The sequence below is a fragment of the Callospermophilus lateralis genome, unplaced genomic scaffold (genome assembly GCF_048772815.1).
Source record: "Callospermophilus lateralis isolate mCalLat2 unplaced genomic scaffold, mCalLat2.hap1 Scaffold_858, whole genome shotgun sequence".
NCBI lineage: Eukaryota > Metazoa > Chordata > Mammalia > Rodentia > Sciuridae > Callospermophilus > Callospermophilus lateralis.
Window position 1 is genome coordinate 334,514 of NW_027516671.1, and position 27,520 is coordinate 362,033.

At 34.3% G+C, this 27,520-nt stretch overlaps 1 protein-coding gene across 1 annotated transcript; it reads right to left on the bottom strand.

Moving 5' to 3' along the window:
- Positions 1–18,259: 18,259 nt before the first annotated feature.
- On the bottom strand, positions 18,260–27,134 carry LOC143387527 (transport and Golgi organization protein 1 homolog). Its single transcript, XM_077108509.1, has 11 exons — positions 27,102–27,134; positions 26,852–26,956; positions 26,087–26,209; positions 25,880–25,988; positions 24,786–24,841; positions 24,607–24,697; positions 24,297–24,435; positions 19,508–19,609; positions 18,591–18,651; positions 18,441–18,476; positions 18,260–18,364 (listed from the first exon to the last, which is right to left on the bottom strand). The coding sequence occupies exons 1-11, from the start codon at positions 27,132–27,134 to the stop codon at positions 18,260–18,262; spliced, it is 960 nt and encodes a 319-aa protein (XP_076964624.1).
- Positions 27,135–27,520: the final 386 nt, after the last annotated feature.

Below are 27,520 nucleotides of genomic sequence, written 5' to 3' on the forward strand. Positions count from 1 at the left end.
CTTTCATCAGAATTGTTTTGGAAGCCCTAGCTACTGCACTAGGATAAGAAAAATGAAATATAAAAGGGGGCATGTTCTTTATTTGCATATTTATGAATATATAGAGAATATGCAAAAAACCTATTCATAACTCATTAATAAGATAATGTGGTTTCTGGATATAAAATCTGTACAGACAAATCAATTCTATCTCAAACAAGTAATAGTTGCTTAGAAAATGAACTATTATAATATTTATAGTAGTATTAAATAATATCAAGGACCTTATTATAAATTCAACAAAATAAATATAAGAATTTTATGTAGAAAATAAACCTTTGTTGAAAGAAAGAAAAGAATATCAAAAGGAAAAGAAAACTGGAGTAATCTTGAAATTAGGGAAAAAGATGGAAGAGTGACTTAATAATTGTTATGGTTGGTGAGATGTTTAATTGTATGTTCTCTTTTACTTTTTCATTTCTCTTGATTGAATTGTTTATAAGAATGCATTTTATAAAAACAGTGAAGTCATTTTTCTTTTTTTCATTTGTTCATAATAGTTATTCTTGACATTAGATTCATTTGGACTAATTATAAATGCATGGAATAATTTGCTCCAATTCAGTCCCTTCACCCTCCCCATCCTCCCTCCCACTGTTCCCTTTGATCCACTTTACTGATCTATTTATTTACATTTTTAAGAATTAGTATCTTATAGATATTCAAAATGATGCGTTTCATTATAGTATATTCACATATGTGCATTGGAAATTTAGTTTGGGTTCATTCCACAGTTTCTCCCTACCCACTCCCCATTCCCTTCTTTTTCTTTTATTGATTTTATTTTTTTTAAATACACGACAATGGAGTGTATTACAATTCTTATTACAAATATAGAGCACAATTTTTTATATCTTTGTATAAAGCATATTCATGCCAATTCACGTTATACATGTACTTGTTTTTTTTTTTGCATTACAATTCTTATTACACATATATACCACAATTTTTCATATCTCTGTTTGTATATATAGTAGGTTGACAGCCAATTTGTGTCTTCAGACATGTACTTTGGATAATGATGTCCATCACATTCATTCCACATTCATTAGGAGGCTAATCCCCTGCCTCCTCCCTTTCCCTCACTCCCCTCTTCCCTATCTAGAATACATCTATTCATCCTATGTTCCTCTTCCCTACCCTATTATGAGTCAGCCTCCTTATATCAGAGAAAACATTTGGCATTTGTTTTTTGGGGATTGGCTAACTTCACTTAGCATTATCTTCTCCAATGCCATCCATTTACCTGCAAATGCCATAATTTTATTCTCTTTTTAAAAAGTTCATTGTGTATATATGCCACATTTTTAAAAATCTATTCATCCACTGAAGGGCATGTAGGTTGGCTCCACAGTTCAGCTATTGTGAATTGTGCTGCTATAAATATTGATGTGGCTGTGTCCCTGTAGTATGTTGTTTTTAAGTCCTTTGAGTATAGTCCAAGGAGAGCAATAGCTCAGTCAAATGGTGGTTCCATTCCCAGATTTCCAAAGAATCTCCATACTGCTTTCCAGATTGGCTACACCAATTTGCAGTCCCACCAGCAATGTATGAGTATGCCTTTTTCCCCACATCCTTGCCAACACTTATTGTTGTTTGTCTTCATAATAGCTGCCATTCTGATTAGAGTTGTATCTTAGTTTTGATTTGCATTTCTCTGATTGCTAGAGATGTTGAAAATTTTTTCATATATTTGTTGATTGATTGTATATCCTCTTCTGAGAAGTGTTTTTTCAAGTCCCTGGCCCATTTTTTGATTGGGTTACTTGTTTTTTCAGTGCTTAGCTTTTTGAGTTCTTTATATACCCTATCTGATGTGTGAGGGGTAAAGATTTTCTCGCAGGATGTAGGCTCTCTGTTCACCTCATGGATTGTTTCTTTTGCTGAGAAAAAAACTTTTTAGTTTGAATCCATCCCATTTATTGATTCCTGGTTTTAATTCTTGTGCCATAGGAGTCTTATTAAGGAAGTTGGGGCCTAACCCATATGATGAAGATTAGGGCCTACCTTTTTCTTCTGTTAGACACAGAGTCTCTGGCTTAATTCCTAGGTCCTTGATCCATTTTAAGTTAATTTTTGTGCATGGTGAGAGTTATGAGTTTAATTTCATTTTGTTGCATATGGATTTCCAGTTTTCCCAGCACCATTTGTTGAAAATGCTATCTTTTCTCCAGTGCATGTTTTTGGCACCTTTGTCTAAAATAAGATGATTGTAATTTTGTGGGTTAGTCTCTGTGTCCTCTATTCTGTACCATTGGTCTACCAGTCTGTTTTAGTGTTAAATACCATGCTGTTTTTGTTACTATTGCTCTGTAGTATAGTTTAAGGTCTCATATAGCGATACTCCCTGCTTCACTCTTCTTGCTAAGGATTTCTTTAGCTATTCTTGGTCTCTTATTTTTCCAGATGAATTTCATGATTGCTTTTTCTATTTTTATGAGGAATGCCATTGAGATTTTGATTGGAATTGCATTAAATCTATATAGTGCTTTTGGTAGTATGGTCATTTTGATAATATTAATTCTGCCTATCTCAAGAGCAAGGTGGATCTTTCCAGAAATAGTAAATGAATTCGGCAAAGGAGCAGGATATAAATCAACACCCATAAATCAAAGGCATTTCTGTATATCAGTGACAAAGCCTCTGAGAAGGAAATGAGGAAAACTGCCCCATTTACAGTAACCTCAAAAAAAATAAGATACTTGAGAATCAACAAAAAAAGTCAAAGATCTATACAATGAAAACTACAGAACCCTAAACAGAGAAATCAAAGAAGATCTTAGAAGATGGAAAGATCTACACATTCCCTTCTTAAAAGGAGAAAGGCAGGAGGAGGGAGGGAGAGGGGGAAGGTGGGCAGGGTCAGATCAGAATATGATAGCCCAAAGGGTGGGGTTTTGGCCTGCTGAGAACTTCTAACTGAAGGATATTGGAATCCCGAAAGCAACCTCAGCAGCAAAGCCTCTGCCCTCCTCCTGCCCTCCTGTCCTTCACCCTTCTCTCCCAAAGCCTTCTCTCATAAAACCTAGAAAGCTCTCTCTCTCTCTCTCTCTCTCTCTCTCTCTCTCTCTCTCTCTCTCTCTCTCTCTCCTCTACCCTCCCTGCTATTCCCTTCCTGTCCCCTTAACCTCCCTTCCCCCCTCCCTTAAAAACCCTCATTCCAGACAGGACCTGCCTTAGGTCCAGAAGGAAAGAAGGCTATACAGAGAGGCCAAGAAGAATCTGACCAGACAGGGCTTGCTAGGACCCTGGCAGCCTTTTACCATTAGCTCACACCCCCTTTCCAGTCATTTCTACATGGCCATCCATTCTTCATGGAACATAAACATAAAAACAGGAGTTTTCCCTGGATCTGTAGGTCTTTATTTCTGATGGCTTTTAGGTCAAATAAACTTCTATTAAATAAATGTTATGATTTTTAAAATGTAAAGATATATACTAGTTCATAAATTAGAAGAAGTAATTTATAAAGATAGACTCTTTCTGAAACTCATCTGAATTTTTATTGCAGTTCCTGGACCTTTTATACAGCTATAGAATTAAGACACTGTATTAGTGATAAGAGGATAAACAGTTCGGTAAGACAGAAAACTCAGAAAGTGATTGCCACATGATTTATGATTGAGGTGGGACTGCAGATCAGTGGTGGAAAATGTCAGTCTTTTTAATAAGTAGTGCTGAGACAATTGAGTATTTATGTGAAATTGAATGAAATTAAAGCTCCTACTATACACCATAGACAATAATTCTGTGTGACATATAGAATTAAGTGTGAATGGCAAAACAATAAAATGCTTTCAAGATAATACCTTTATGATTTTGGAGTGGGGTAAGTTTTCTTAAATATAACATAAAAAGCACTGATTGTAAAGGAAGATATTAAGAAATTTGATATTACTAGCAGTAAGTATTCATCATAATCAGAAGACACCATGACAGACAAAAGTCATTCTTAACATTCAAAACTAATACTTGGTGTTAGAAATTAGCAACGGTTGCTATCTTTTAGAAGAGTGAATTGGATAGGGTGTGGGGAAGGACACTCCCAGGAGGCTGATCATATCTTTCCTAGATGTGATGCTAGTTATACAGGTGTATTCACTTTGTGAAAGTTCAGCAAACTGTGCTAACAATTTGTACATTTTAAAATGTATATGCTCTACTTCAACAAAAAGTCTTTATAAAAGAAAACTACTAAGAAGCTATTTGTAAAACATTTGTCCAGCAAAATAATAGAGACCTCCTACAGCTCAATAAGATAGACATCTCAATAAAAAATCGAGCAAAATATTTGAACACACTTCAGAAAAGAGGAAATCATTTATTTGATTTATTCAAAAAGGTGCTCACCTTATTAATCTTCAGAGGAATGCAAATTAAAATGATTGATCTCTTTATACCAAAATTGGCTAACATGAAGAATCTGAGAAAACAGTACCTAGTGAGGATGTGGAGCAATGGGAACACTACTGCACTTGGGCTAGGAATAAAAATTGGCACAACCACCTTGGGAAATGGATTGTCGTTACATAGTAGGTATGGAGGTAACATGCCAGGTGACTTAGTGATTCCTCTGTTTCAGAAATGGGTGCTTATGGGCACCAGAAGATGTTCAGAAGAGTATTTATAATAGTCTTGTTAACTATATCCAAACACTTGAAGTAATTCAAATATCTATCAACACAAGAATTTGTACATAAACTGTAGCATATTTATACAGCCATGTACTACATAATAGAATAAACTTTTCTGCAGAAAAATTCGTATATGATATACATACACGTGAATATGTATGTATATAAATATAAATGTATACATATTCACATTTTTCATAAAATTTCAGAGGTGTTTCTTAGCTCTCGGAAGTTCATCCCAGATATCCAGGTACAAGCCCCTCTTCGAAAAGTACCCTCATTTGTCAATCAAAGAAGATGCATAAAAGGTATTATGTATATATTTAATGATATCAGCCTGAGCCCATTTAGGTTTGTTAATGCAACAGTGAAATGCAGCCTCCAGGCCTTCCCATTCTTGCATTTGTCTGTATTGTCTTCATATTTGTTTAAATTAGAAAGTAATACATGTTTAACAGCATTGTTGAGGTATAATTTGTATATCATAAGATTTCCCTTCTGTAAGAATAAAATTTATTGATTTTTGACACCTCTATAGAGTTTTGCATCTGTCATCACTATACAAGTTCAGAACATTCCCATTACCTCCCAAAATTTCCTCAAGCCACATTTGCCATCAATCAAATGTGTATTTTCAAATATAGTGTGTTGATTGCTTCATGTATTTCAAATAACTCATCATTAAAAGTAGCATAACACATTGATGAATAGAAACTTGAAAAACATCAACCAAAACCTTTTGTTAAATGTATTTTGAGGTTCTGTATACATACTTGATTAAAATCAGCTTATTTGCATCTGTTCTCTATTGGTAGTTTCAAAAAAGGGAACATACTGAACAGTTGATTTCTTCCTTCATATATTCTTGGTGGGTGAATGTTGTCATGCTGTTCTGGGTGGGTTTTTAGTTTTAAAAATTTTAGTTGGTTTTGGGGAAAATGTTCAGTTATACAAATGGCCCTTTTATATGGCAGTCTGTATAGTACTAATTTCTGAGAATAAATCATACAAAATAGAATGAAGAATAGAAGTTAGACTATATAGTTAAATTAAAACATAAATATCAAATTGTAAATTATTCTTTATTAGGAGTAACTAAAGGAAAGAATGTATTGATCAACTCTGATATTAAATGTCTCAGACTTTAGAACAGAATAACAAGTATTTTAAAAGCTTTTCTTGTCTTTGTTCTACCACTTCATATTAAGATGCTGAGTATAATATAGAAGTACATATGGAATATAAATATTATGTGAGCATATTATTCTATTATGTATAATTGGGCTTCCTCAAGTGATGTTTTTAACAAACTTTTATTATACATACTATACACTATTATTATAGAAATTATTATTTCTGCTTAAAGGTGATTGTATGGTTGGGAAATGCAGATATATTATGTGTAAAATTAAATATTTTTCTAAAAAAGTATAAATCAGATGTTCATGAATTTTGGAAATAAAAATACATAATGCCTAGCTAGTTCTTAAGAGGTAGGCTATATCTTCTGTTTGTCAAAGTATTTACTCTGAATTATTGGTGGAGCTAACTTTTATTGAGGTTTCTCTGTTGCCAGGTACTTTATTACCAAGGTTGCCATCAGAACTGGGAATGACATTACTCACTATCAGGATTGAGAAAATTGGTCTGAAAGACGCTGGACAGTGCATCGATCCCTATATTACAGTTAGTGTAAAGGGTAAATAACTGGCAAATTGCATTATGTTTTATCTCATATGGGACAAAGTTTTTGACAGGGGATGGTCTTGTATATGTGACAACTTACTTTAATGCATTCTATAATGAGGCAAAATCCTAGAAGAGATCATAACAGAACATAGTTCTGAAAGACTTACAAAATATATTTCCCACTTGCTTTTGAGTTTGTATAATTTTTGCTCTTCAGATTCCAGCTAATGTGCGGACTAAACATACACATTGTCCTTAACAGCAGCTACAGCCTTCAGGATGTAGATTAACAATAGCACTCCTCACCTTCCATGGGTGTGTAGTTTTCTACAAAAAGCCCCATGTCCTGTTTTCCCATCTCTCCTGCTTTAGCCCCTCTTCTTCCTGTGCTACTGAGGTATCTACATAGGTGAGTCCTACAGAGGCAGATGAAAATCAGGGAACAGGGAAGTAGGGTGCGTCCATAACATCCATGCCCTGAAAGCAATCCCGTGGGATGATGATGTGATTAAGGGATAAATTATACCACTTTACAGAAATAACTATAGTTAGTACAAATGGCTTATTTTAATCTGTAGTTTTGCACCAAAAAAACAGATCGGTGCTGAAATTAAATGGAGGAACTTTTATCAATTGCAGAAATAAAGTCAGATCCATGGGTTCATTAGTGCTAATTAAAAGAAAAATATGACCACAAAGAAAAAGATTTATTTAAAGAACATAATCCACAGCACTAATACTGGTACACTTTTAAATTCCGATGTTACCAGTTATCAAATATATAGTATACTGGAAAATATTTACATTGTTTGATAGACCATTTGTAAAACTGCAAACTCATTCAGAAAGTATACTTAAAACACAAAAATATTTAATGATGTTGTAAATGTTAAGTTACCTTTGCATATGTTACACTGAAATATTTTATGTAAATATTTTTTAATTATTAAATGTACTAAATTGTTTTTGAGCTTTTTGAGACACATAAATGAATAACACATAAACACTGAGGAGTTATTAAATGAGTCCATGTTTAATTTGATTAAACTGAGATTTTAAAACCCAGAAAATTAAAACTATATATAACGTACCATCTGGTTGTTGTAGATTCAGGGTATGTTGTAAACAGTATAACCAGAATTTAGATAATATATATGAAAAATTATTCATTAACAAAAGGGTTTTTGTTGGCTGTTCTCATCCATTTTTGGTTCTTAACAGGGAAATTATAAGATTAGGTTTAAAGGCTTTTCTAAATAAGCCATATACTTAATCAAAGTTAGAAATTGGTGGCAGAGGTCCATTGTGGCAAATTATATACTCCAGATTTTTTTTTTTTTTTGCATAGAAAAATATAGTGGGCTATTCCCTAAGGAAAACGTTTGTTCTTTTTACCACTTCACTATGAAGATCAAGTTTTGTCCACTTGGCCATGTAAAGGCTTCCTTGTCCCCTTCATGAGGTCTCCTATCCAGTCTATATTCATTTCTGTCCACATACCCAATGAACTTCAACAACTCTCACATACTTGCTCACACCAAATAGGAATCTCTTAGCCTGAGAATCTCCTCTCAGCTCTTTCCATGCCTCTTTGGGAACTGTAACCTTTGCAGTTTCTAGATTTTCCGTCTGTATATGTGAATGCTCATAAGCAGAAACTTATTTGTTTCTCCAGATCAGAATGGCATAGATTTAACTCCTGTGCAAGATACTCCTGTGGCTTCAAGAAAAGAAGATACATATGTTCATTTTAATGTGGACATTGAGCTCCAGAAGCATATTGAAAAATTAACCAAAGGTTTGTAATTATCAGTTACTGACTTCTTAAGGACTTCTTAAGGACAGTATTTATCTGGGTTTGTCTTGATAGTGTACTTAAAACAAGATCTTATGTCACATAGTTATGAATATTGACTTAAAGAAAGTCAAATCAACAATTTTTTTTAAATATGAGAATTAGCAGTTGCATTATCTAGTTGTGTAATAATGTGGTTAAATATTATTTGACAGGGAAGTATTTCTCATAATACAGAGTTAAGGAAGCAGGTTCTCTAATAATTACCTTAAGTCCTTTTAGGAACCTAATGATTACTTTCTAACAGTTAAGGAATTATTTTTTTTCTTTCAATAAGATGCATTGGGTAAAAAGATACTATAACTGGCAGTTAGTTTGTAAGAATATGGAAAGGACAATCTGGGCATGGTGGTTTCAGGAGGGAGAGAAATAAAATATCAAAGGAACTCTTTTAAATTTCTATTCTAATATAGGTGCTTATTGAAACCATTTCTATAGGTACTGCTGATACTTAAGTAACTTCTGTTTTTCTTGTGGTATTTAATATTTTATATTCTTTGATAGTTTATGATTCTACCTGTGTACATAACTTATATTCTTGCTATAAAATTTTGTTGTACTTTGTAGAATTAAATGATATGGAGAAATGTCACTCAGACATGGTAGAAGAGCTTGGAGTGACAGCCACAGTGAGTTATCAACAGTTGTGTCATCACACTGTTTGACACATGTTACTTTGTAAAATCATAGGCTTCTGGTGACACATAAGAAATGTGTGGTCTCTGGCTTATGTGGTTTGTTTTAATTCCTTAGGTGCAGCTATCTTCTTTGAATTCAAACACTACAAGCCTAAAAAAAAAAGGTTTACCAGCACCAAGTGTTTTGCTTTCATGGAGATGGATGAGATTAAACCTGGGCCAATTGTAATAGAACTGTAAGTGATATACATATAGGATTCATACTGTTCTAATGGTTACTAGTTCATGTTTCTTCTTAGTCCCTCTTATCTAGAATGTAACATTGGAGTAAATCAATCATCAAAGTATTTTAAACAATCATCTTTCTATTGTGGTTACAGATACAAGAAACCCACTGACTTTAAAAGAAAGAAATTGCAGTTATTGACCAAGAAACCACTTTATCTTCATCTACATCAAACTTTGCACAAGGAATGATTCTGACATGAGTAATGTGAAATTTCTGTGAATTTTACCACTCAGTAGAAACCATCATAGCTCTGGGTAGCATATTCATCCTTCAGGAGGCAGGAAGTGAGCCATACCTATAGGCCAGTGAGTCCATTGCAAAGCTGTACCACAGAACTAAAGTCCAGCACCTCATTGTTATGACTCCTTTGGATACAAGGTTTATTGTAGATTTTGAAACATGCTTTTACTTTTCTATTAATTGTGCAATTAATAGTCTTTTTCCTAATTTACCACTGTTCCTACCCTGCTTCCTGGAACAATACTGCTGTGGTAGGTATGCTCATCTTCAAACTTTAAAATACAGCAATAAGAATGTGCTAGAGTTTACACATTTGCTCACTTTTGCTCCAATATGGTCTTTTGATTTGAATCAACTTCAAACTTTTGAATTGAATTGGGTAGGATAGTACCAGATTGCTTTGAAAGGAAATTGGATCAGTTATGGTCTGTCTTATAGGCTGTTCCTTAGAGCTGACCTAAATTCACCCTCATCTGATAGTTCTACTTAGAAATAGTGTGCCTTGACCAGATCAATATCTTATAGGGGAGTGCCCCCCAGATTGTAGCTGTGATTTTTTTCCAGATGACCAGATTGTTTTTCTGAAAGTGAGCATATTTTTAGTCATGTTGATTAGTTGTTCTACATCACATTGCTATTGTTTCTAGGGTTAACTTTAATGATTCTAGGGTTAACATTAAAACCATCTCTCTCAGAATAATTACAAATTTTTGGGTGGGTTTAAATCATGTAATCTAAAAATAATTGAGTCAGATGCTAATGAGATACTGCAGGAACAACTGCTGTTTTTCTGACAACTGATTGTGAAACCTTAAAACCTGCATACCTTGTCTTTATAAAGTGATGAGTATGCAAAATCTGGAAAGATATTCTATTTTTTTTAATATAGGTAGATACAACTGCCATTTATTTCCTATTTAGATATATTGACATTCATATGAAAATATGCAGGTCATTAGCCTATTATAATTTCACCATTTACATTACTTTTAACTTAATGATGAGATATAAATAAAACTTTCATAGTACACAAGGTGGATATTTGATACACAGAACATAAAGATTTGTGAGGAGCTTTTTTGTGGGTTACATGTAGAACCCATGTATTTTAATATTCACTATTTTAAATGAACAATACATGAAGGGAATGCAATACTTGGCCTATTTTTAAACTAGTGTAAACCCTAATCGTACCATCTGTTTGCTTTTTAAAACGAATAACAGTTATTTTAGCCCTTGCACTTCAAGAGATCTAGTCTTTAATTTTTCAGTTGTCTGTTAGGTCAATATTGTTTACTAGATGAATGTTAATAAAACTATATGAGCCTGAAAGAATTCTCAACCAAATTTAGTCTTTTGTTTCATCTGGATTGGGTTAATTTCACAAGTGCAAAAATAGTTTAGTCTACAGTAGTTCTAGGAAATGAAGAATTTGCCTTAATAAAATGTTCACTCAACTGAAACTCTTGAGTAGTCAAAATTTCCAGACTGTAAACTTCTCAAGAGAAGGGCCTCATCTTCTCCATGTCATGTAAACTTTCCAAGGTGCTTGGCAGCACTCTGTACTCTGTGGAGTACTCAGTACCTTTTTGTTTGATATTACTGATGTTGAAGTTGCTCCCTTACAATCTACTATTAAAATGTAGCAAAACTGATACATTGTTCTTTCTGTTTTTTTCATAGACTATAAAACATGTATATCAAAGTGATAATTTAAAAAAAAAACAAACCTTTTTTTTTTGGTTGTAGATGGACACAGTACCTTTATATTTATATGTGGTGCTGAGGATCAAACCCAGTGCCTCACATGCAACCCCAGCCCCTCAAAGTGATCATTTATATGAAGAAACATTTAGCATCCTTCACATAAGAATGCTTTTTTTTAACCTCTATTATTTATGTGATGCTGAGGATTAAACCCAGGGCCTTGCCTGTGCTAGGCAAGTACTCTACCACTGAGCCACAACCCCAGCTGCCACCAAAGAATGGGGTTATATGAAAAAAAAAGAGGATGCTTTGTATGAATGTCTTTCATCAGCATTAAACAAACTTAAATTGAACATTGTCATTAGCTTAGCTTTAATTCAGACCTGAATGACCAAATCTCCCCTGCCAAAAAAGGTGGTTTTATCTTGAAGCAATTAACACAAAACAATCTGTATCTCACAAATTAGTTGTTTAAATTTACTTTCTATTGTGGGAGGGGATGAGTCACTGGACAGTAATTACAACTATAGCAGTAATACTTTCAGGTTGAAACACTACTGCTTCACAAATGAAATGATTTTAGTAACTAAACTCAAACACAATTTGCTGGAGAGGACTTCTAAAACTTTTGAGATACAAAAGTATAATTGAATCAAGGGACAGTATTCTCTCACAACCGGTATATGGGCAGCTACCTTGGGCTTTGCTACAGAAGTGGTACAATCAGAAGGATGTAAGGAGAGGCAACTATGGGTGGGTTCACAACTGCTCAGATAAACTACGTAGAACGCGTTATAGCTTACTAATAGAATAAATACAAAAAAGGTTTAGAGGGAAAACTACTGTTGCTTTGAATAAAAAAATAAATCTGCCTTTCCTTGAAAATCTATCTTCTAGCTGACATCACCTTTATTTAAATGCTATTTTAAAATTAGAAGTTATAGTAACTTCAGCATTGCCTTGTGTACTGTAGAGGTTGAAAGATACATTCAAGATTGGTGTTTGTGACTTAAATTTTATTTTACATGGTTACAAATGGCATAAGCTATTATATGGTTTTCCTCTTACACATAGCTGCTGCTTCTGATATTAAATGGAGGCTATGTAGATTGAATTCTTCCTAACGGACTCAAATTCTTTTTGACTCTGAGTCATCTTCAGTAGTTTAGAGATTTTGTTTCACAGAGATTTTGTTTCACACTGAAGCTTTTGCCCCTATTTTGAGAATACGAGGGGACACAAAAAGAACAATGATATGTTTTAGGTTTCAACAATCCTATTACTTTCTAGAACTTTAAAGAATGGAAGAATATGGTCTAGCAGTAAACAAAAGTACCAGGCTTTTATAATTTAATTAAATCTTAAACCTCTTAAAATGTACTGTTAAAATTGCTGTAATTAAAATTACAGCTCTGGAGAGCTTGTTCTTAGAAACATTGTTTTAAAGATAGTAGTTACAGATTCAGGACTTGCTTTAATTGATTTTTAAATAAAATATATTTGAGTATCTGTAAAAAAAAAGAATTTAATTCAGCCCATAGTTGCTGATTAAAGACATTATAAGCCTTAGAGTTTCATTCATTCTTTCTCAGAGGATTATACTTTTCTAATTTTTTTATCATATTCTTTGAAAATCAGTGGCAAGGTATGGGAAAGAGAAGAGTGTGTGTGTACATTTTTTTAAAAGAAAGTTCCTTATTTTTTATGGACACAACATACCACCCTATATTTTACTGTTATAATGCAATAATGGCAAAAGCAGTAGAACTTCAGGTCAAACAACTCTTGCTACTAATGTAAACTCATTCTCAGAAAACCATTCTCACATGGACAGTGGTTAGAAAAAAGTACATGAATGTGCTACAAAAACAGAGCCACAAGACTTCTCACAAGTAAAAGAAATTCCTCTGTATAAATCCACAGTTGACCAAGGTCCAGCCTCCTTAACAGTTAGCAACAGGAAATATGCTGCCAAGTCACCATCTTCAGTTCTAAGAGTGAGTTTACATGCTTCCCCAATGGCACAAAGTCACATGACGATCCAATGAATCAACAGACACTTGGGAAATATTAATAAACAATTTTTTATGAACTATTACAACAAAGAACTTCAGCAAGAAGGAAAATGAAGTTTATGATCTTTGAGTAAACATTTTTAGCATAACAGTCTCTGCGACCAGATATTTAAAGACAAAAATCAAGCTTATAAAACACCATTTCTCTGTTATCAACTGGAATACACTAAAAATAGGATAATGGAAATACATGTTCTTAAAGCATTTCCACAGGAAATGTCCATAATTATGACATTCTAAATCATTTAGCAATTGTATATGCTACATTAACTAAAACAAAGGTATTCCTTATTGCACATTTTAAAGTTGAAAGGATACTCTAGTTTACGTGGGGGATATTTAGGGGGAAAATATTTTGGCTCCAAATGTATACTGCGCCAAGGCAACTTCATTCTAAAAACATAAACCATTTAAAATAAACTTTTATATTTTGAAGCCAATAATCCTTCAACACAATGAATAGTTCATAGTCCACTTTCTGACTAAGTGTCAGAGGTTAATTTTATGGGCCCTGTTTTAAGGCCTGTGAACAGCCCTCACTACTCTGAGAATCGGGTGTAGGTGGAGGTTCATCTTTAAAGCCTGAAGACATTAAGTCTTTTGCAGCAGGTGGTGGCCCAGAGTCTTGGGGACCATGAGTTGGAGGTGGTAATGGGGCACCAGGAATGAAGTACTCTCTTGGGCCAAATGAGCCTAAAGGTCTAAATGGTGCAGGTCCTGGAAAAAAATCACGAGGGTCAAAAGGCAAATCCCATTGTCCAGGTGGAACACCTGGTGCGTATTCTCTGAAGCCTATTGGTGGGCGTATACCAGGACCTGGAAAATAAAAAGGAAGTTATGTAAATACCCAGAAATTTCTAAACTTGGGTGATTTCAAGTATGTTAATATAGTCTTTAATTTCTCCCAAGCCTAGAACATCAACTGGTGAACATCCTGACTTGCCAGATGAGGCAAACTGAAATGGAACAAGTTTAGGTTATAGCCTGGCCAACCAGCCATGAAGCAACATATTAAGGATTTAAACATGGCTCTACCTAGCTCCAGGCTTATCTTTTTTCTTTCCCTACTATATAATTGCAGAATTATTTCTCTCTCACAAGAGCTCCATTTATATTTGGAAGTACTATATTACCATGACAAGATGATAGATTATGAAATAAGAACTTTACTACATCAAAGAAATTTTGATAAAAGGAAATCCCACTATTTATTACTGTATCCATTAAAAATTCATGAAGTATTTCAGCATGGACATTACACATGCCATCAGAATCAAGGTGCATGCCCCCCTGGAAAAGGCCTTCCACAGCCACCTAATTAAATCAGCAACATTTATTAGGTCACTGTTAAATCCTCCTCTTTAACACTTCCCTCTGACTTTTCTCAAGGTAAGGAGGGTTTGACTTTTCCTTTTCTATATTCTATAACCTACTGCTTATGCTTCCATTATGGGTGATTACAAACTTTATGTTATAGGATTTTCATATCTGTGACAAAATTTTAAGTTATGGCATGTGTCTCATTCACCTTTCCATCTATTGCAGTGCATATCAACATATTTTCAACAAACATCTGCAGAAGTAATATTTCTGGCTTTTCTCTATATAGCCCCTTATCCTTGTCTATGAGATAGCTATTGCCTATCTCAGTATAAGATTATGTAGTGTCCCATATATCCCAGAAAACTGGAGGAAAAGTTAAAATGTACTCAGCTGTATCCTTTCATTGTTAAGTCCTGAGATAGCAACCAACTGTTTTAGCAAGCAATAGAAATGAAAGATGAATGTGATTTATAAGTCAATCACTACTGTTCAGATAATCATACCAAATGGTGGAGGAATTGGCCGAGGCCCAAAAGGCCCACCGAGCTGAAATGGCGGTCCATACCAAAAGGGAGGTGGTGGAGGCCGTCCCATCGGGGGTTCCATAGGGGGGCCCATGAAGGGTACCCCTGAGAAAGGAGGGGGCCCTTTCATAGCCATATTAACCTGCAATTTAAGATTTGAAAGCAGTTAAAAGTTTTAAAATTCCTATGTATTAAGACAAAGTACCAACACCGATAAAAGCTAAAACCCAAAACAGGCACCTGTCCAGAGAACACCATCAGTGCAACAAAACTCTACCCACCCCTCCTGTGTATTCCCACTGACAGCTTACAGAAGTTAGAAGGATTCCACAAGAGGGAGCAGTTTGTTACTGATTATATCTGCACAGGAAAGGGAAAGGCAAAAGGACTGGCAGAGGTTATTAACAGAGGTGATTTCTGACCAGTATGTCATGCTGTATTCACTACAACCTATTTCAAAGGGAGTCCCCCCCCCCATCACTTCCCTTTCATCACAATAGCTCATTACTTCCATATTAAGAATGAACAGAATAAAATGAAAAATCCATTCTCTACCGATGTAATAATAGCTACTATTCAGAGTATCTTCAGTAAGTCTTTCATATATTATTCAACCTCTGAGATCTTTAAGTAGACTGTCTTGTTTTAAATAAGAGGGGACAAAAGCAAATGGATTATCATAATTTGTTGAAGGCCACACTGCATATTAAAGGATCTCAATCCCAGGTTTGCCTCCAAGCCATGCTTTTCCCACCTCTACTCCTCTCTAACAACGGGTCTTTGCTCTCTTTTAAATCTTCTACTACAAAGGGGTTTGGGGGTCTTATCTAAGCTGCCCTTAGATTGCTCCAGAGATGTATATTCCTGGAATATGTATACACTGGAACTTGAGAAGTATTTTCCAACACAATGTTATATACACAAATTAGGAAGACAAGGCTTTAATATTTAATTTCATTTACTGTACACCATTTGAGATATTGATTTATCATTTCCTATGAGTAGTGGGTTTGAAACTAAACAATTAAAAATTTATTTTATTATAGAGCTGCAGAAGACCTACCAGATATAATAGCAACACAGTTACAAGAGAATGCACTTTTGTGAACAAATGAGACCATTGCTTGGGACTGGCTCAAGAGGTCATTTCAGATTATCATTTTTGCACTGAAACAGCATTTCATTTTCAGAAAATCTGATACCAATCTAATTCAAATCACTCAAAATAGCATTTGCACAAATGGAGGAATTCTTAAATAGCATTCTTCCAAACAAAAATAAAAATGATGAATTATATAATTTTTAATGAACATTCAACACAAAACACCATATAAAGTTAGAGTGATAACTTTTCACATTCTGTAGTTCATTATAGTTGTACACACTTAAGCCACATTTCCAAGTTAAGGAGAAAAGTAAGCTCAATATTGCATGCAGTTTAAAGCAAACAAGATCAGTGTCATGCTCTGAATATCCTTCCCAGAAATGCACAGAATAAAACCCAATTCAGTTCTCAACCTCTAAGTACTTACTCCAACTGGATGCTCAGTCAAAGAAGTAATGGTAGAAACTGAGGGGGTCTCAGGTTCTTGGGGAACAGTTTGCTTTTTAAAAAACAAATGGGATAGTACAACTAGAACACAAAGAAGGATAAAGCAAAGAGCAAGTACTGTAGGAAAGCAACATGTTCCTGCACGACCACGTGATTCACAGTAACTACAGAACTTACCTTGCCCTCATCCGTCACCTTAGCTGGAGAAGAACTTCTGGAGCTGCTGTTCATGTGAGCTGGACCACATCCTGGGTCTGTTAGAGATCAAAGAATGGATTCAGACTTATTCTAACATGAAGAGAATAAAAATCCTGCATCCACAATTACAGATTCTTTGAAATTACTTGGTCTCTTTACCAGAGGCAACAGATTTCCCAGATGCCTCAGAAGACCATTGAGTACGAGGTAAAGGTCCATCCATTGACCTTTGGGAAAGAAAGATCAGAGCCCTTGTATGTATTTTTCAGAAGAAATAAACCACTGGTGGACAGGTCAGGGTTCAACAATAAGTAGAAAGCAACATTAAAAATGGGTTGCCCAGGGGTTGGGGTCGTAGCTCAGTTGTAGAGTGTTTGCCTAGCATGTGTGAGGCACTGGGTTTGATTCTCAACACCACACCATCTACAATTAAAAATATGTAAAAAAAAATGGGTTGCCCAAAACGTAAATCACAATTTATGAAGAGACTTAAGTAAAACAAAGAACTGCCTTGGGTTGATAGAACAGCAAATTAAAACGTACTGGTCCTAAACTTTAAGCTATAGACTTGAGGTATGTGTAGGTTGGCTTTTCTTTAGTCTGTATAACCTGACTTCCAATCTTACCAAGACTACAGTCCTATTTAGAATTGGAAATAAGACTCAGTATTTCATATTGGAAATATGTATGCTACATAAAGTTTAAGGCTACTTTTAAAATATTTGGGAAAGGAACACCATAGAGATTTAATTTAAAGATAAAGGTTTACACTTCACAGTGTAAAATTTAAAAGAAAAAAACAATACAGGGACCTCCAGGAAAAAAAAAATGTTTTCTATTCTAGAACAGATTTTACAGAAAACATTCACTAAGATAAAGTAAGAAATTATCTTCTATATATTGTACAGGCCCAAATTCTATGTTTTCATTAGAATATTCAAAAGGGAAAAAAAACAAAACCTTGAAGCAGTTTACTATAAAGCAACATGTGAATGCTCACCAAATCCATTTCTAGGCATATCTCTTTGATTAAGAGTAGCAGAAGGAGGTCTCCCAGCTGGCTTTGCTGTCAGTGGAGGGGAACATTCTCCACCACTCACAGGGGATGGACCAAAAGAGCCGTTATGGCTCAGTGGACCTAAAGACAACAATGCCGTGTTACTACTTTAAGGCAGCCTTCTCCCTGACACCAACCCCCACACCTCCCGCTTTAGCAAATCATTCAGATTATTTCATAACCATTACACACAGAAATAAAAAGTAATTTACATACATTCTGCACCAAGAAATAAAATAGCTCCTTTTACAAAGTGCCCCCTACCTCTCTGAGGAGGATTTTGTAAACTTGGTCTCCCCGGCATTGGTTTTACAATCACAGGTTCATATTGCTGCATTGCCATCTTTTGGGTCATTTCCAGTAGTCTTGAATATTGAGAAAGAATGGGCTGAATTATGAAACAGCAATCATAGATAATATCTAGCATAACCTTAAAACACTATAAAACATACAGTAAGATACCAAAAATCACATACTTCTGTCTCAGATTAGCAGCTTCCCTTTTCTCTTCAGCTATAGCTCTTTCTGCAGAACGAGCTTTGAGCTATTAAAGAGAAAATATTCAAATTCAGTTGCGGTAGGCTATGCAAAAAATAAAGAAAAGGGGGAAAAAATCTTACCCAATTATCATGAGCTTTCTTCTCATGCATAGCAATCTGAAAAAGACAACACATTAAAAAAATGTTTTTAGGGACTCATTATAATAGCCTATAATTGTCTGTATTAGATATCAAAGAATTCTGCAACTACAGGACAGTATTAATTACTACCTGGTTTTTAAATGAGCGCTCGGTTTTCTGTAATTCTTCTTCCATCTCTTCAATTCTCCGCCTAAGAATTACAACAATTGAATAAAATTTGAAACATTCTGACCATTTTCACTTTATTCCATCAGCTATACTTTTAAAGACTTTTATCATACAAAAAAAAAAAAAAAACATTTCTATAGTTAAATGAATCCAGTGTGATCAAAACTAATACTACAGGCCAGGTGCAATGCCACATGCCAGTAATCCCAATGATTGGGAAGCTGAGGCAGGAAGATCACAAGTTCGAAGTCAGTCTCAGCAATTAAGTGGGAACCTATGCAACTGAGACCCTGTCTCAAAGTAAAAAAAAAAGGTCTAAGGATGTAGCTTAGTAGTAAAGCACCAAAAATAAATAAATAAAATGAAAACCTAATACTAATAACTTCTTTATCATTTAATTGCTAGAGATTCTGAATTGATAAATTATAATTTCCTTAACTGTTCATCAGTGTGTTCTCAAGTAATTCTGCTAGAAATATCTTCCTCCTTAAAACTTTTTTTCTTTTTTTCAAATTATATCCATAGAAGATTTCCAAGGTCTATCAAATGCCACACTTTTGTGGGTCTTGATATAACACACAGCAAACTGATTTCTTAAAGAATTACTACAACATACAAAACCCCCAGAACTGTTTGCGTTGACCAAGTTCCCTATGGTCTTGCCCATTGGGTATAAGTAAATTTTTGTTAACATTTTTCATTTGTTAAGTTGAAATTTATTTTTTCTCCTGTGTGAATTGAATGTGTTCATATCCTCTCGTTATTTATACTTCCATGCTATTTTCTTCTATCTACATAATGTAAAAAAAAAATGATTAAAAAGAAAGCTAACACTAATTCGTTAGACATTGACACCATCCTTTAGAAACTGAACTCACTTGTAATTTTTAACTTCCTGTACAGCGGAAACCACCTTTTCATCTGCAGCTGACAGCTGCTGCTCTTTTTCTAGTCTCTCACATTCTTCTTGACTCAGTTTCCTAAAATAAAGCCAGTTATCAAATCAAAAGTTTCTCTTTGTGAATATCACTTCCCACAATTCTATAAAATGCTTAGGCACATAAAATAGGAATTCAAACCTGCAATTTCATAAATCAAACTCTGGCAAATCACTTACATTTTCTAACTTCTCCTCTTAATTCTCTACTTACCAGTAAATAAAATAAATGTGAAAACAACATGTGCCCCAAGGGCAAGTCTCCTGTGTGTAAGATAATAAAAACTCACTTTACTTCAATGTGGAAGATCAGGACTGATCAACCTAACATAATTAAACATATTAGGATAAAGCAGGGGATAATTCTTTTCTTGTTTCTGCCATGGGGAGGACACTAAGTATATCTTTGTCATGGAGGAACTCTTTTCTCAATCCAAGACTGGTACCATAATAAGGATATATTCAAAGAAAAAATCTTCTAGAATATGTCTTTTAGCTATGCAATTAACCACAGAACATTTTTCACACTTTAGATATCTATTTCAAAAGAATTGTAAATTAAGCAAAAAGACAAATCTGAGTTTTGATAATGTCTATCAACCAGAAAAAGAAGCCAAACTGACCCACTATCAGAGTATTATCTACTGACAAGTTTTAACTCTGATCATGAAACTCAAGATGTTCATCTACTGACACAAAGGTAGCCACATTTAATGATTTAAAAAATACTATTTTCTGCTATCCTTGTACTACTTTAGCCATAGTTCCAATTCAAAAGATAATTAACTTGAAACTTAATTTTCCATAAATCAGAAGAATTACAGTAAAAAAGGATTACTGATACCAAATAGAAAAAGGGGATTATATATTCTTATATAGCTTCTCATTTAATTCTTCAGCAAGTATTTTATGAGTGGCTATAATATACTAGTTACCTTGTAAGATGCTAAAGAATAAAAGAGCTCACTGTTTCAGGTATAAATGATGCCTAAATGAATATAATAATTTTCCCCAGTGGCTTAAGAAGGAATATGGAGAAAACTGAATCTTGAAGGACAGAGAGAATTTTGTTTCCAATTATCAAAGAGTTAGTCTGAGAGCACTAAGAACAATCAAACCATCTTTATAAGAATATAAAATTGTGTTTGAAGGGATCCAAGCTAAAAAGTCAGTGAAGATATATGTATGTGGCCAAGATCCATTAGAAAAAGGAATCTCAGAATTACAAGTAAGGCTGGCACTTTAAGGTACTTTTCTCCTATTAAAGATAACACAAAGATATGAGTCTGAACCAAGCCTTCATTAAATTCCTGGGCTTAGAGGAAAAAAGAGGCTACCAATAAAGGGACCCTTAATAAAAGCCCTAGTCTTTGAGTGTAGATTAGAAAGTACTGCACACTTAAGTGATGAACAGGCAAAAAATCCAAAAGGAACAATACTGAAACATTGAAAAGACAAGTCATTTTTTAATTATCTTAATTGCTGACTAAGTTTAAAGTGACAATCTTACTCAAGTAACCTCAACACTTTTCTATAAGAAGATAACTTCATCTTAGTCCTCAAATTTCATCTATAATTATCACAACAATGTTGGCCAATCAAAACTGACCAGGCACTCCATAAGACAAAATTCTGGTAGAAAAAAATCACAAAGAAAAGGAAACCAGCTAATGGGGTTATCCGAACATGTTTTAAAATCACTGTGCTTTATATAGTCAAAAAAGTAAAGTCAAGATTATGAATTTCAGGGCTTGGAATATAGTTTAGTTGGTAGAGTGCTGCCTTGCATGCACAAGGCTCTGGGTTCAAACCCCAGCACCACAAAAGAGGAAAAAAAAAGATGATGAATTTTGTCAAAGGATTAGAAACTATAAAACCAAGAAATAGTTGGGTGTGGTGACCTACCTACAGTCGAAGATACTCAGGAGGCAGAGGCAGAATTATGAGATTAAAGATAGCTTGGAAAGCAGTAAGACCCTAGTCCCTTATGAGAAAGAGCAAGGAGTCTGGGGCGGTAGCTCAATAGTAGAGCACATGGCTCAAGGTCCTGGGTTTGAGCTGTAGTACCGAAATAGGACTGGGGTTGTGGCTCAGTGGTGAAGCACGGGCCCCACATGTGTGGGGCACTGGGATCAGTCCTCAACACCACATAAAATAAATAAAATATTTGTCAGGCTGGGGATGTGGCTCAAGCGGTAGCGTGCTCGTCTGGCATGCGTGCGGCCCGGGTTCAATCCTCAGCACCCCATGCAAACAAAGATGTTGTGTCTGCCAAAAACTAAAAAACAAATATTAAAATTCTCTTTCTCTCTCTCTTAAAAAATCCTATAAAAAATAAAATATTGTGTCCATCTACAACTAAAATAATATTTTAAACCCTGAATTTTTTAAAATCCTAAACTCAATGAATGATTTTAGCAGCAGATTTGGGAAGTAAAATAAATCCTAGTGCTTTTAAGACAGGTCAGAAGAAAATATCCAGAAGAAGTAAATCCAGAATGTAGGAGGCAGGGGAAATCAAATTCTAATATGCATTATTATAATCAGAAGAGAGAATAAGGTAAAATCAACATTTAGAAAAAGACTCGAAAATTCAAGAAGTGTTTAATGGTCCCACGCAACATAACTGCAAGAGGAAAAGTGGGTGGGGTGGGGAAAACTACACCTAGGCACTTCCCAATACAACTGTTAAAAAAACAGAGAAAGGACTACAGAAACTAGGGGAGGGATAAGACCAAACAACAATGATAATGGGCTCCTTAAAGAAAAAATTTAAAACAGATGGTAATTAATTGGATATTTTTAAATTGCTAAAACTAAGTAACAGTCAAAATTCAGTAGCCAAAAGAAAGATCCTTTAAAAATGGAAACTGGTTTTAACTCTAATCATGAAGTTCATGTCAATCTAATACAGATTATAAAGGTAGCAATATTTAGTGGATAAAATACTATTCTCTGTTTATCCTTGTACTACCTTTGATACACTAATCAAATCTATCATTAAAGGACAATGTTCAAATAGAATGAAAATAATTTCAAATAAGAAACCAACAGTGTAGAATGCAGAACTATAGAAACTTTAAATATGTGTATAAATTGAATGAATGTCTTGTGGAGTTCACAGTATATGAAGTACTAACATATAATGCCACAACAGTTATCTGATTCAGGAGCTACTTAAAGCCCATAAAAAATAGTAAACCTATTAATCTGTGTCAGGTTTTTATTAAATCCAGAATATATACCATGGCCTTTAAATTATGAGAAGATGAATAAAATTATAATTATATAATTATAATTCCATTATAATTTATGATTACATCAAGCTTATACAGGGGATGAGGAAAATAATTAAACATATTTAAACTATTAAAAAGATACAAGGAAGAAAAAAAGAACAGGTCATCAAATAGAAAGCAAATTCTTCATAAACCACAGGCACATATTGACATGGACAGACGTATATTTTAGAAAGTCCACTCAAGCGGCTATAGAGAAAACTACTAAGAATTTGAAATAAGTTATATACAAATATAAAAAATGGAGAATGAAGACAGATGATCTAGGTTAGAAACAGAAAAGATGACAGAGGCATGAACTAACATAGTACCTGGGGATGAGTAAAAAAGAGTACAAACCACAGATGATGACTGAATGAATTTTGGAGGAGTTGAGAAAAATAGTGCTACAATTTAATTGCATTACAAAGAAAATTAATTGCCATTTAGGTCATTCAGATTACTAGTAGGGACAGAGAAAACAAGTGTTCTTTTTTAAAAAAAGTGATAAAATGAGAAATGTTTCTTTGAAACAGGCCAGGAATTTAGAACTGTCCTGAACAAAAATTTGAGATTCTAAAAAGGTCAATTGGAGATCACAGAATTTTAGAAAAGTTAATGGAAAGGTTTCAATATTTAATGCATTAATTAGGCAACAGAAGTCAAAGTACCTAAAAATAGTTAGGTCTGTAAGAAGTTCTGTCTTTGCTTTACAAGATATATATATGCCGAAGAGTAAAATCAGGTGCAAACAAATAATATCTGACACAACCTATTTTTAGAGAATTCAAGTTTTTTTGTGGATTAAAAACTTCAAATGAACTTTCAAAAAATAACTAGCTCCACACTAAGAAGATTAATATATAAATATATACTCCAAACAAGTACTTCTGTAATCATAACTCCTAAGGTCCTTGCCACAGTTCCATTTTGTGTGAACATCTGAGATATTCAAGTCCAAAACTTGTACCATCAATAAGTAAATATTATTCCTTTTTGAAGTTTTTATTCTACTAAAACATGTCATTCCAAATCACTCAGTATTTTTAAAGGTCCAGAGTTAGAGATACAAGTTCAAAACATTAGAATTACATAACTGATCACAATGAAAGGTAATTAAAATAAATAGGGGGATCATAGAAAGGGTCTAGAACTTTGAGAGGTATTTCCACATCAGTGACTGTTAATACCATTTTACCACTTCCTGCCTTCATATGAATTTGACAATTGATTACGATGTCCTCACAGCCTTAGTTTATGGTTCCAACTACCTCGGGACTCTTAAGACTGACAATGGAAAGAAAAATGCAACTTATAGGAAACAAAACACAAGGGAAAAAAGACAAATCTCTACTTATTACAACTAGAAGAAATTGTAAATAATCTTAAGAAAAGATAAAATTATCTATTAGTTCACACAGTGATAACAATAACAAACAATGAAAATCTTACTTTTGTAGTGCCATCTCATTTTTCTGGTAGCGTTCATTTAAAATCTCCACTTTCTGCCTTAGAGTTTTGCATTCCTCTTCCAGTCCAACTTTAGAAGACTGTAGTGAATTGCAGTCACCTTCTAATTTCTTTATTTGGTCTGTAAAGGATAAAACAGCTTATCTCTATATGTGTACAAGGACTTAAGAACTTGTTTGAGGGAGTAGTGCCAAGAAAAGTAAGAAGAATGAAAGCCAGAAGCCATTCTTTATCTTTCCAATAAAATTTTAAGTCTTTCCAACATGGCAATTTCTTCTCAAGAAGAACCCACCTTCTAGATTACATTTTGTGGACATCGAGGCTCTTAGCTTAAGTTGTAAAAGTTTTAGATCCTCTTCAACTACTGATATTGTAGTTTGTGTCTAAAAATTGCAGAAAAGAGAGGTATTCTTAAAAGTGAGGCACAGGAAGAATTCATAGGCACTATGGGACTCTTACAAAGAACTATACCCGAGAGACATCCATCATCTGCTTAATTTGATCTTTGATCTTCTTATTCTGATCACCTAAAAAACAAAAGACTTTAGCTTTTTCTTTCCTTACTTTTAACTCTATATTCTCCTAACTTCCCCAAACTAAATAATGATTGTGTTCAAACACCAGAAGAAAAAAAATCAATTAAATAACCAAACTGATTAGACTAATGACTTTTAAGAGAATTGCAAGCTTAGATTTAAAAAAAAAAGAGAGAGAGGTGAATTTCAGGCTGGGGTTGTGGCTCAGTGGTAGAGTGCTCACCTAGCATGTGTGAGGCACTGAGTTTGATCCTCAGCATAAAAATAAATAAAAGTACTGTGTCTGTCTTAAAAACAAAACAAAAAAAAGGTGAATTTCTAGTTTGCACAACTAAAATGTTATCTATGCTATTCTTGTAAGATAAAAGCTTTTCTTCTCTCTCAGATCTATCTTCACCTGGGCAAGTAAGTGTCTTATTTAGAAAGATTCAATCCTCTATTTTCTCCCTGAATCTACTACCAGGTGTGGTTTGAAATACTTGCTATGTAAGCAATATCCAACTTGGGATAAAACATCTGGAAATATTTTCCTCATCAGTAAACACTGTTACACTCCCTCTCTCTAGCTTTCTTATAGTCTCTAGCCTCTGTTCTCACAGCCTTAGTTTATGGTTCCAACTACCTCCGGACTCTTAAGACTGACTGTGGACCTTAAAACCACAGAGCAATAGAGATGATGAGTATCAAAATCAACTATCATCTGCATGAGTTAAGAAATAAATTTCTCTTACTGTACAATGTTCAATACTCTAAGTATTGTATAGGATATGACTATTGTAGCTGCAGTGTACTTACTAGTTTTCAATGGGATAGAAAAAGTCAGTGTTCTTCACATGCCTATTGCTACATTATACCCCAGCAACCCACCTCTGCCAATGCAACAGACCTATCTATAGATCCAGTGATATGTGTCTACAACCCTGAAGCTTAAGAAGAAAATCAGCCAGCTGAAAAGTGGCATCTGTATAAATACTTAATTAAAGACAGGAAAGCAAAAAAAGGATTCAACCTCCCTGAGATTGATCTTACCTGCTACCTCTCCGTTGGTTAATTCATCTGACTCATCTACTCTATTTTGATCCTCAGATTTAGATTCACATTGTAACCGATTCAACTGAATGATATAATTAGTCAAAGCCTAGAAAAGAAGCAAAAGGTTGGAAGACTCTTGATTTTAATTCAGAAGATTTCAGGAGAATTCATGAGATGAAACATGTATTTGGAGTATAAACTTACATTAATAGTATCATCTTTGTGATTAAGATCTACAAGTAAATCTTTCTGGGTCTTCTCAAATGATTTGATATGTTCACTGAGTTCAGTGTGTGATGTACACCAGTCTTTGACTTCCTGCTGCAACTGAAAAGTCAAAACACATGAATTCCTGTGGGTTAGGGAGGGGTCTCTGCACTGGATACATCAGGACTACAAGACTTAGACAAAGAAATAGGGAACCATACTCCTCGGTGGCCTGCCTCAATCGAGGGGGTTGAGACCTTGGTTAAGGAAGAGGGACGAGTGGCCCCAACTCTCACAGCTGCAGTAAGAACATCAGAGCTCTCAGGAAGTTGACCCTGTTTATTGCATTCCCCAGAAAATTGCTGCCAATTCAAATAATTTACCTCCAGCAGGAATGGCTGGGCACATATGACTGTCTCCTAAATTTAGACTCCTTATCATGTAATCTTCCCTTGGCCGGTGAATCAGTAACTACTCAAAAGAGGATCATAAAATACTTAATTTTCTGGTTTAAAAAGTTTCTTTGAGGCTATGCAAGTTAATAACTGATTGACATTTGATAAGAAAAGCAATAATCCAAAAATCCAAAACAGATGGAGAACATATATATGCACTCAATTTAGGGAGCATGTTTAAACTTTGCATATCTAGAAAAGGTCCTACATGAATATTTCTTACCTCAGAAACAGATCCAAGAAAGACACAAGATAATGATATTCACTTCTCTAGTTTACATTATGTATGACATCAAATTTTCTTTACCTGCTCTTTCGTCTTCGTAAGCATGGTATTTTCTTTCTGAAGCTGACAGCATTCCAACTTCACCTTCTCTTCATGAAGCTTAGCTTCATTGAGGACAATTTGAAGCTAATGCAAAACACTACAGTTAGTGAATTAATTCCAAAGAAAAAACAGAGTTATACTTTCCCAAACCAGACATCATATAGTTCTCATTTTTTGCACATTTTAGCACACTTCAAATTTTTGGTCCGCAACAAAAATTTATATTAACGGGTATTAATATCCCGTTAGCAAGAGTTGGCATCTTTACCTCTGAAAGTTCAGAAGTATTCACTGAAATGACATCTTCAAGCTTCTCTATAGATTTCTTATTTTCCATTATCTGCCAGGTGAAAACAGAACACAAAATATGCATTAGGATTTCAGTAGAAATACTGATATATATGTGTGTGTGTGTGTGTGTGTGTGTGTGTGTGTATGTGTGTGTGTGTGTACACATATATATACTAAAAAAGATAAACACAATAAAATATTTGTCAAGCCATCCCATTACATTTCAGGTAAATGCAGGGGATCCAGCTTTGGACTAAGCAAAAAATCAAGAACTGAAAGAGATGAGGGAAAATGAAGTCATAAATATTTCATGGCATCCACAACCTTACTGTTTATGAGATAACCAGAAAAAAAGGT

Excerpts from the sequence above, each read along its gene's own strand:
- LOC143387527 (XM_077108509.1), bottom strand. The coding sequence starts at position 27,134 with ATGCCAACTCTTGCTAACGGGATATTAATACCC. Across the intron at positions 25,989-26,086 it reads ACAAAGATGATACTATTAAT|GCTTTGACTAATTATATCAT; the intron begins GTAAGTTTATAC and ends CTTCTTTTCTAG. Across the intron at positions 19,610-24,296 it reads AATGAGATGGCACTACAAAA|GAAACTGAGTCAAGAAGAAT; the intron begins GTAAGATTTTCA and ends GCTTTATTTTAG.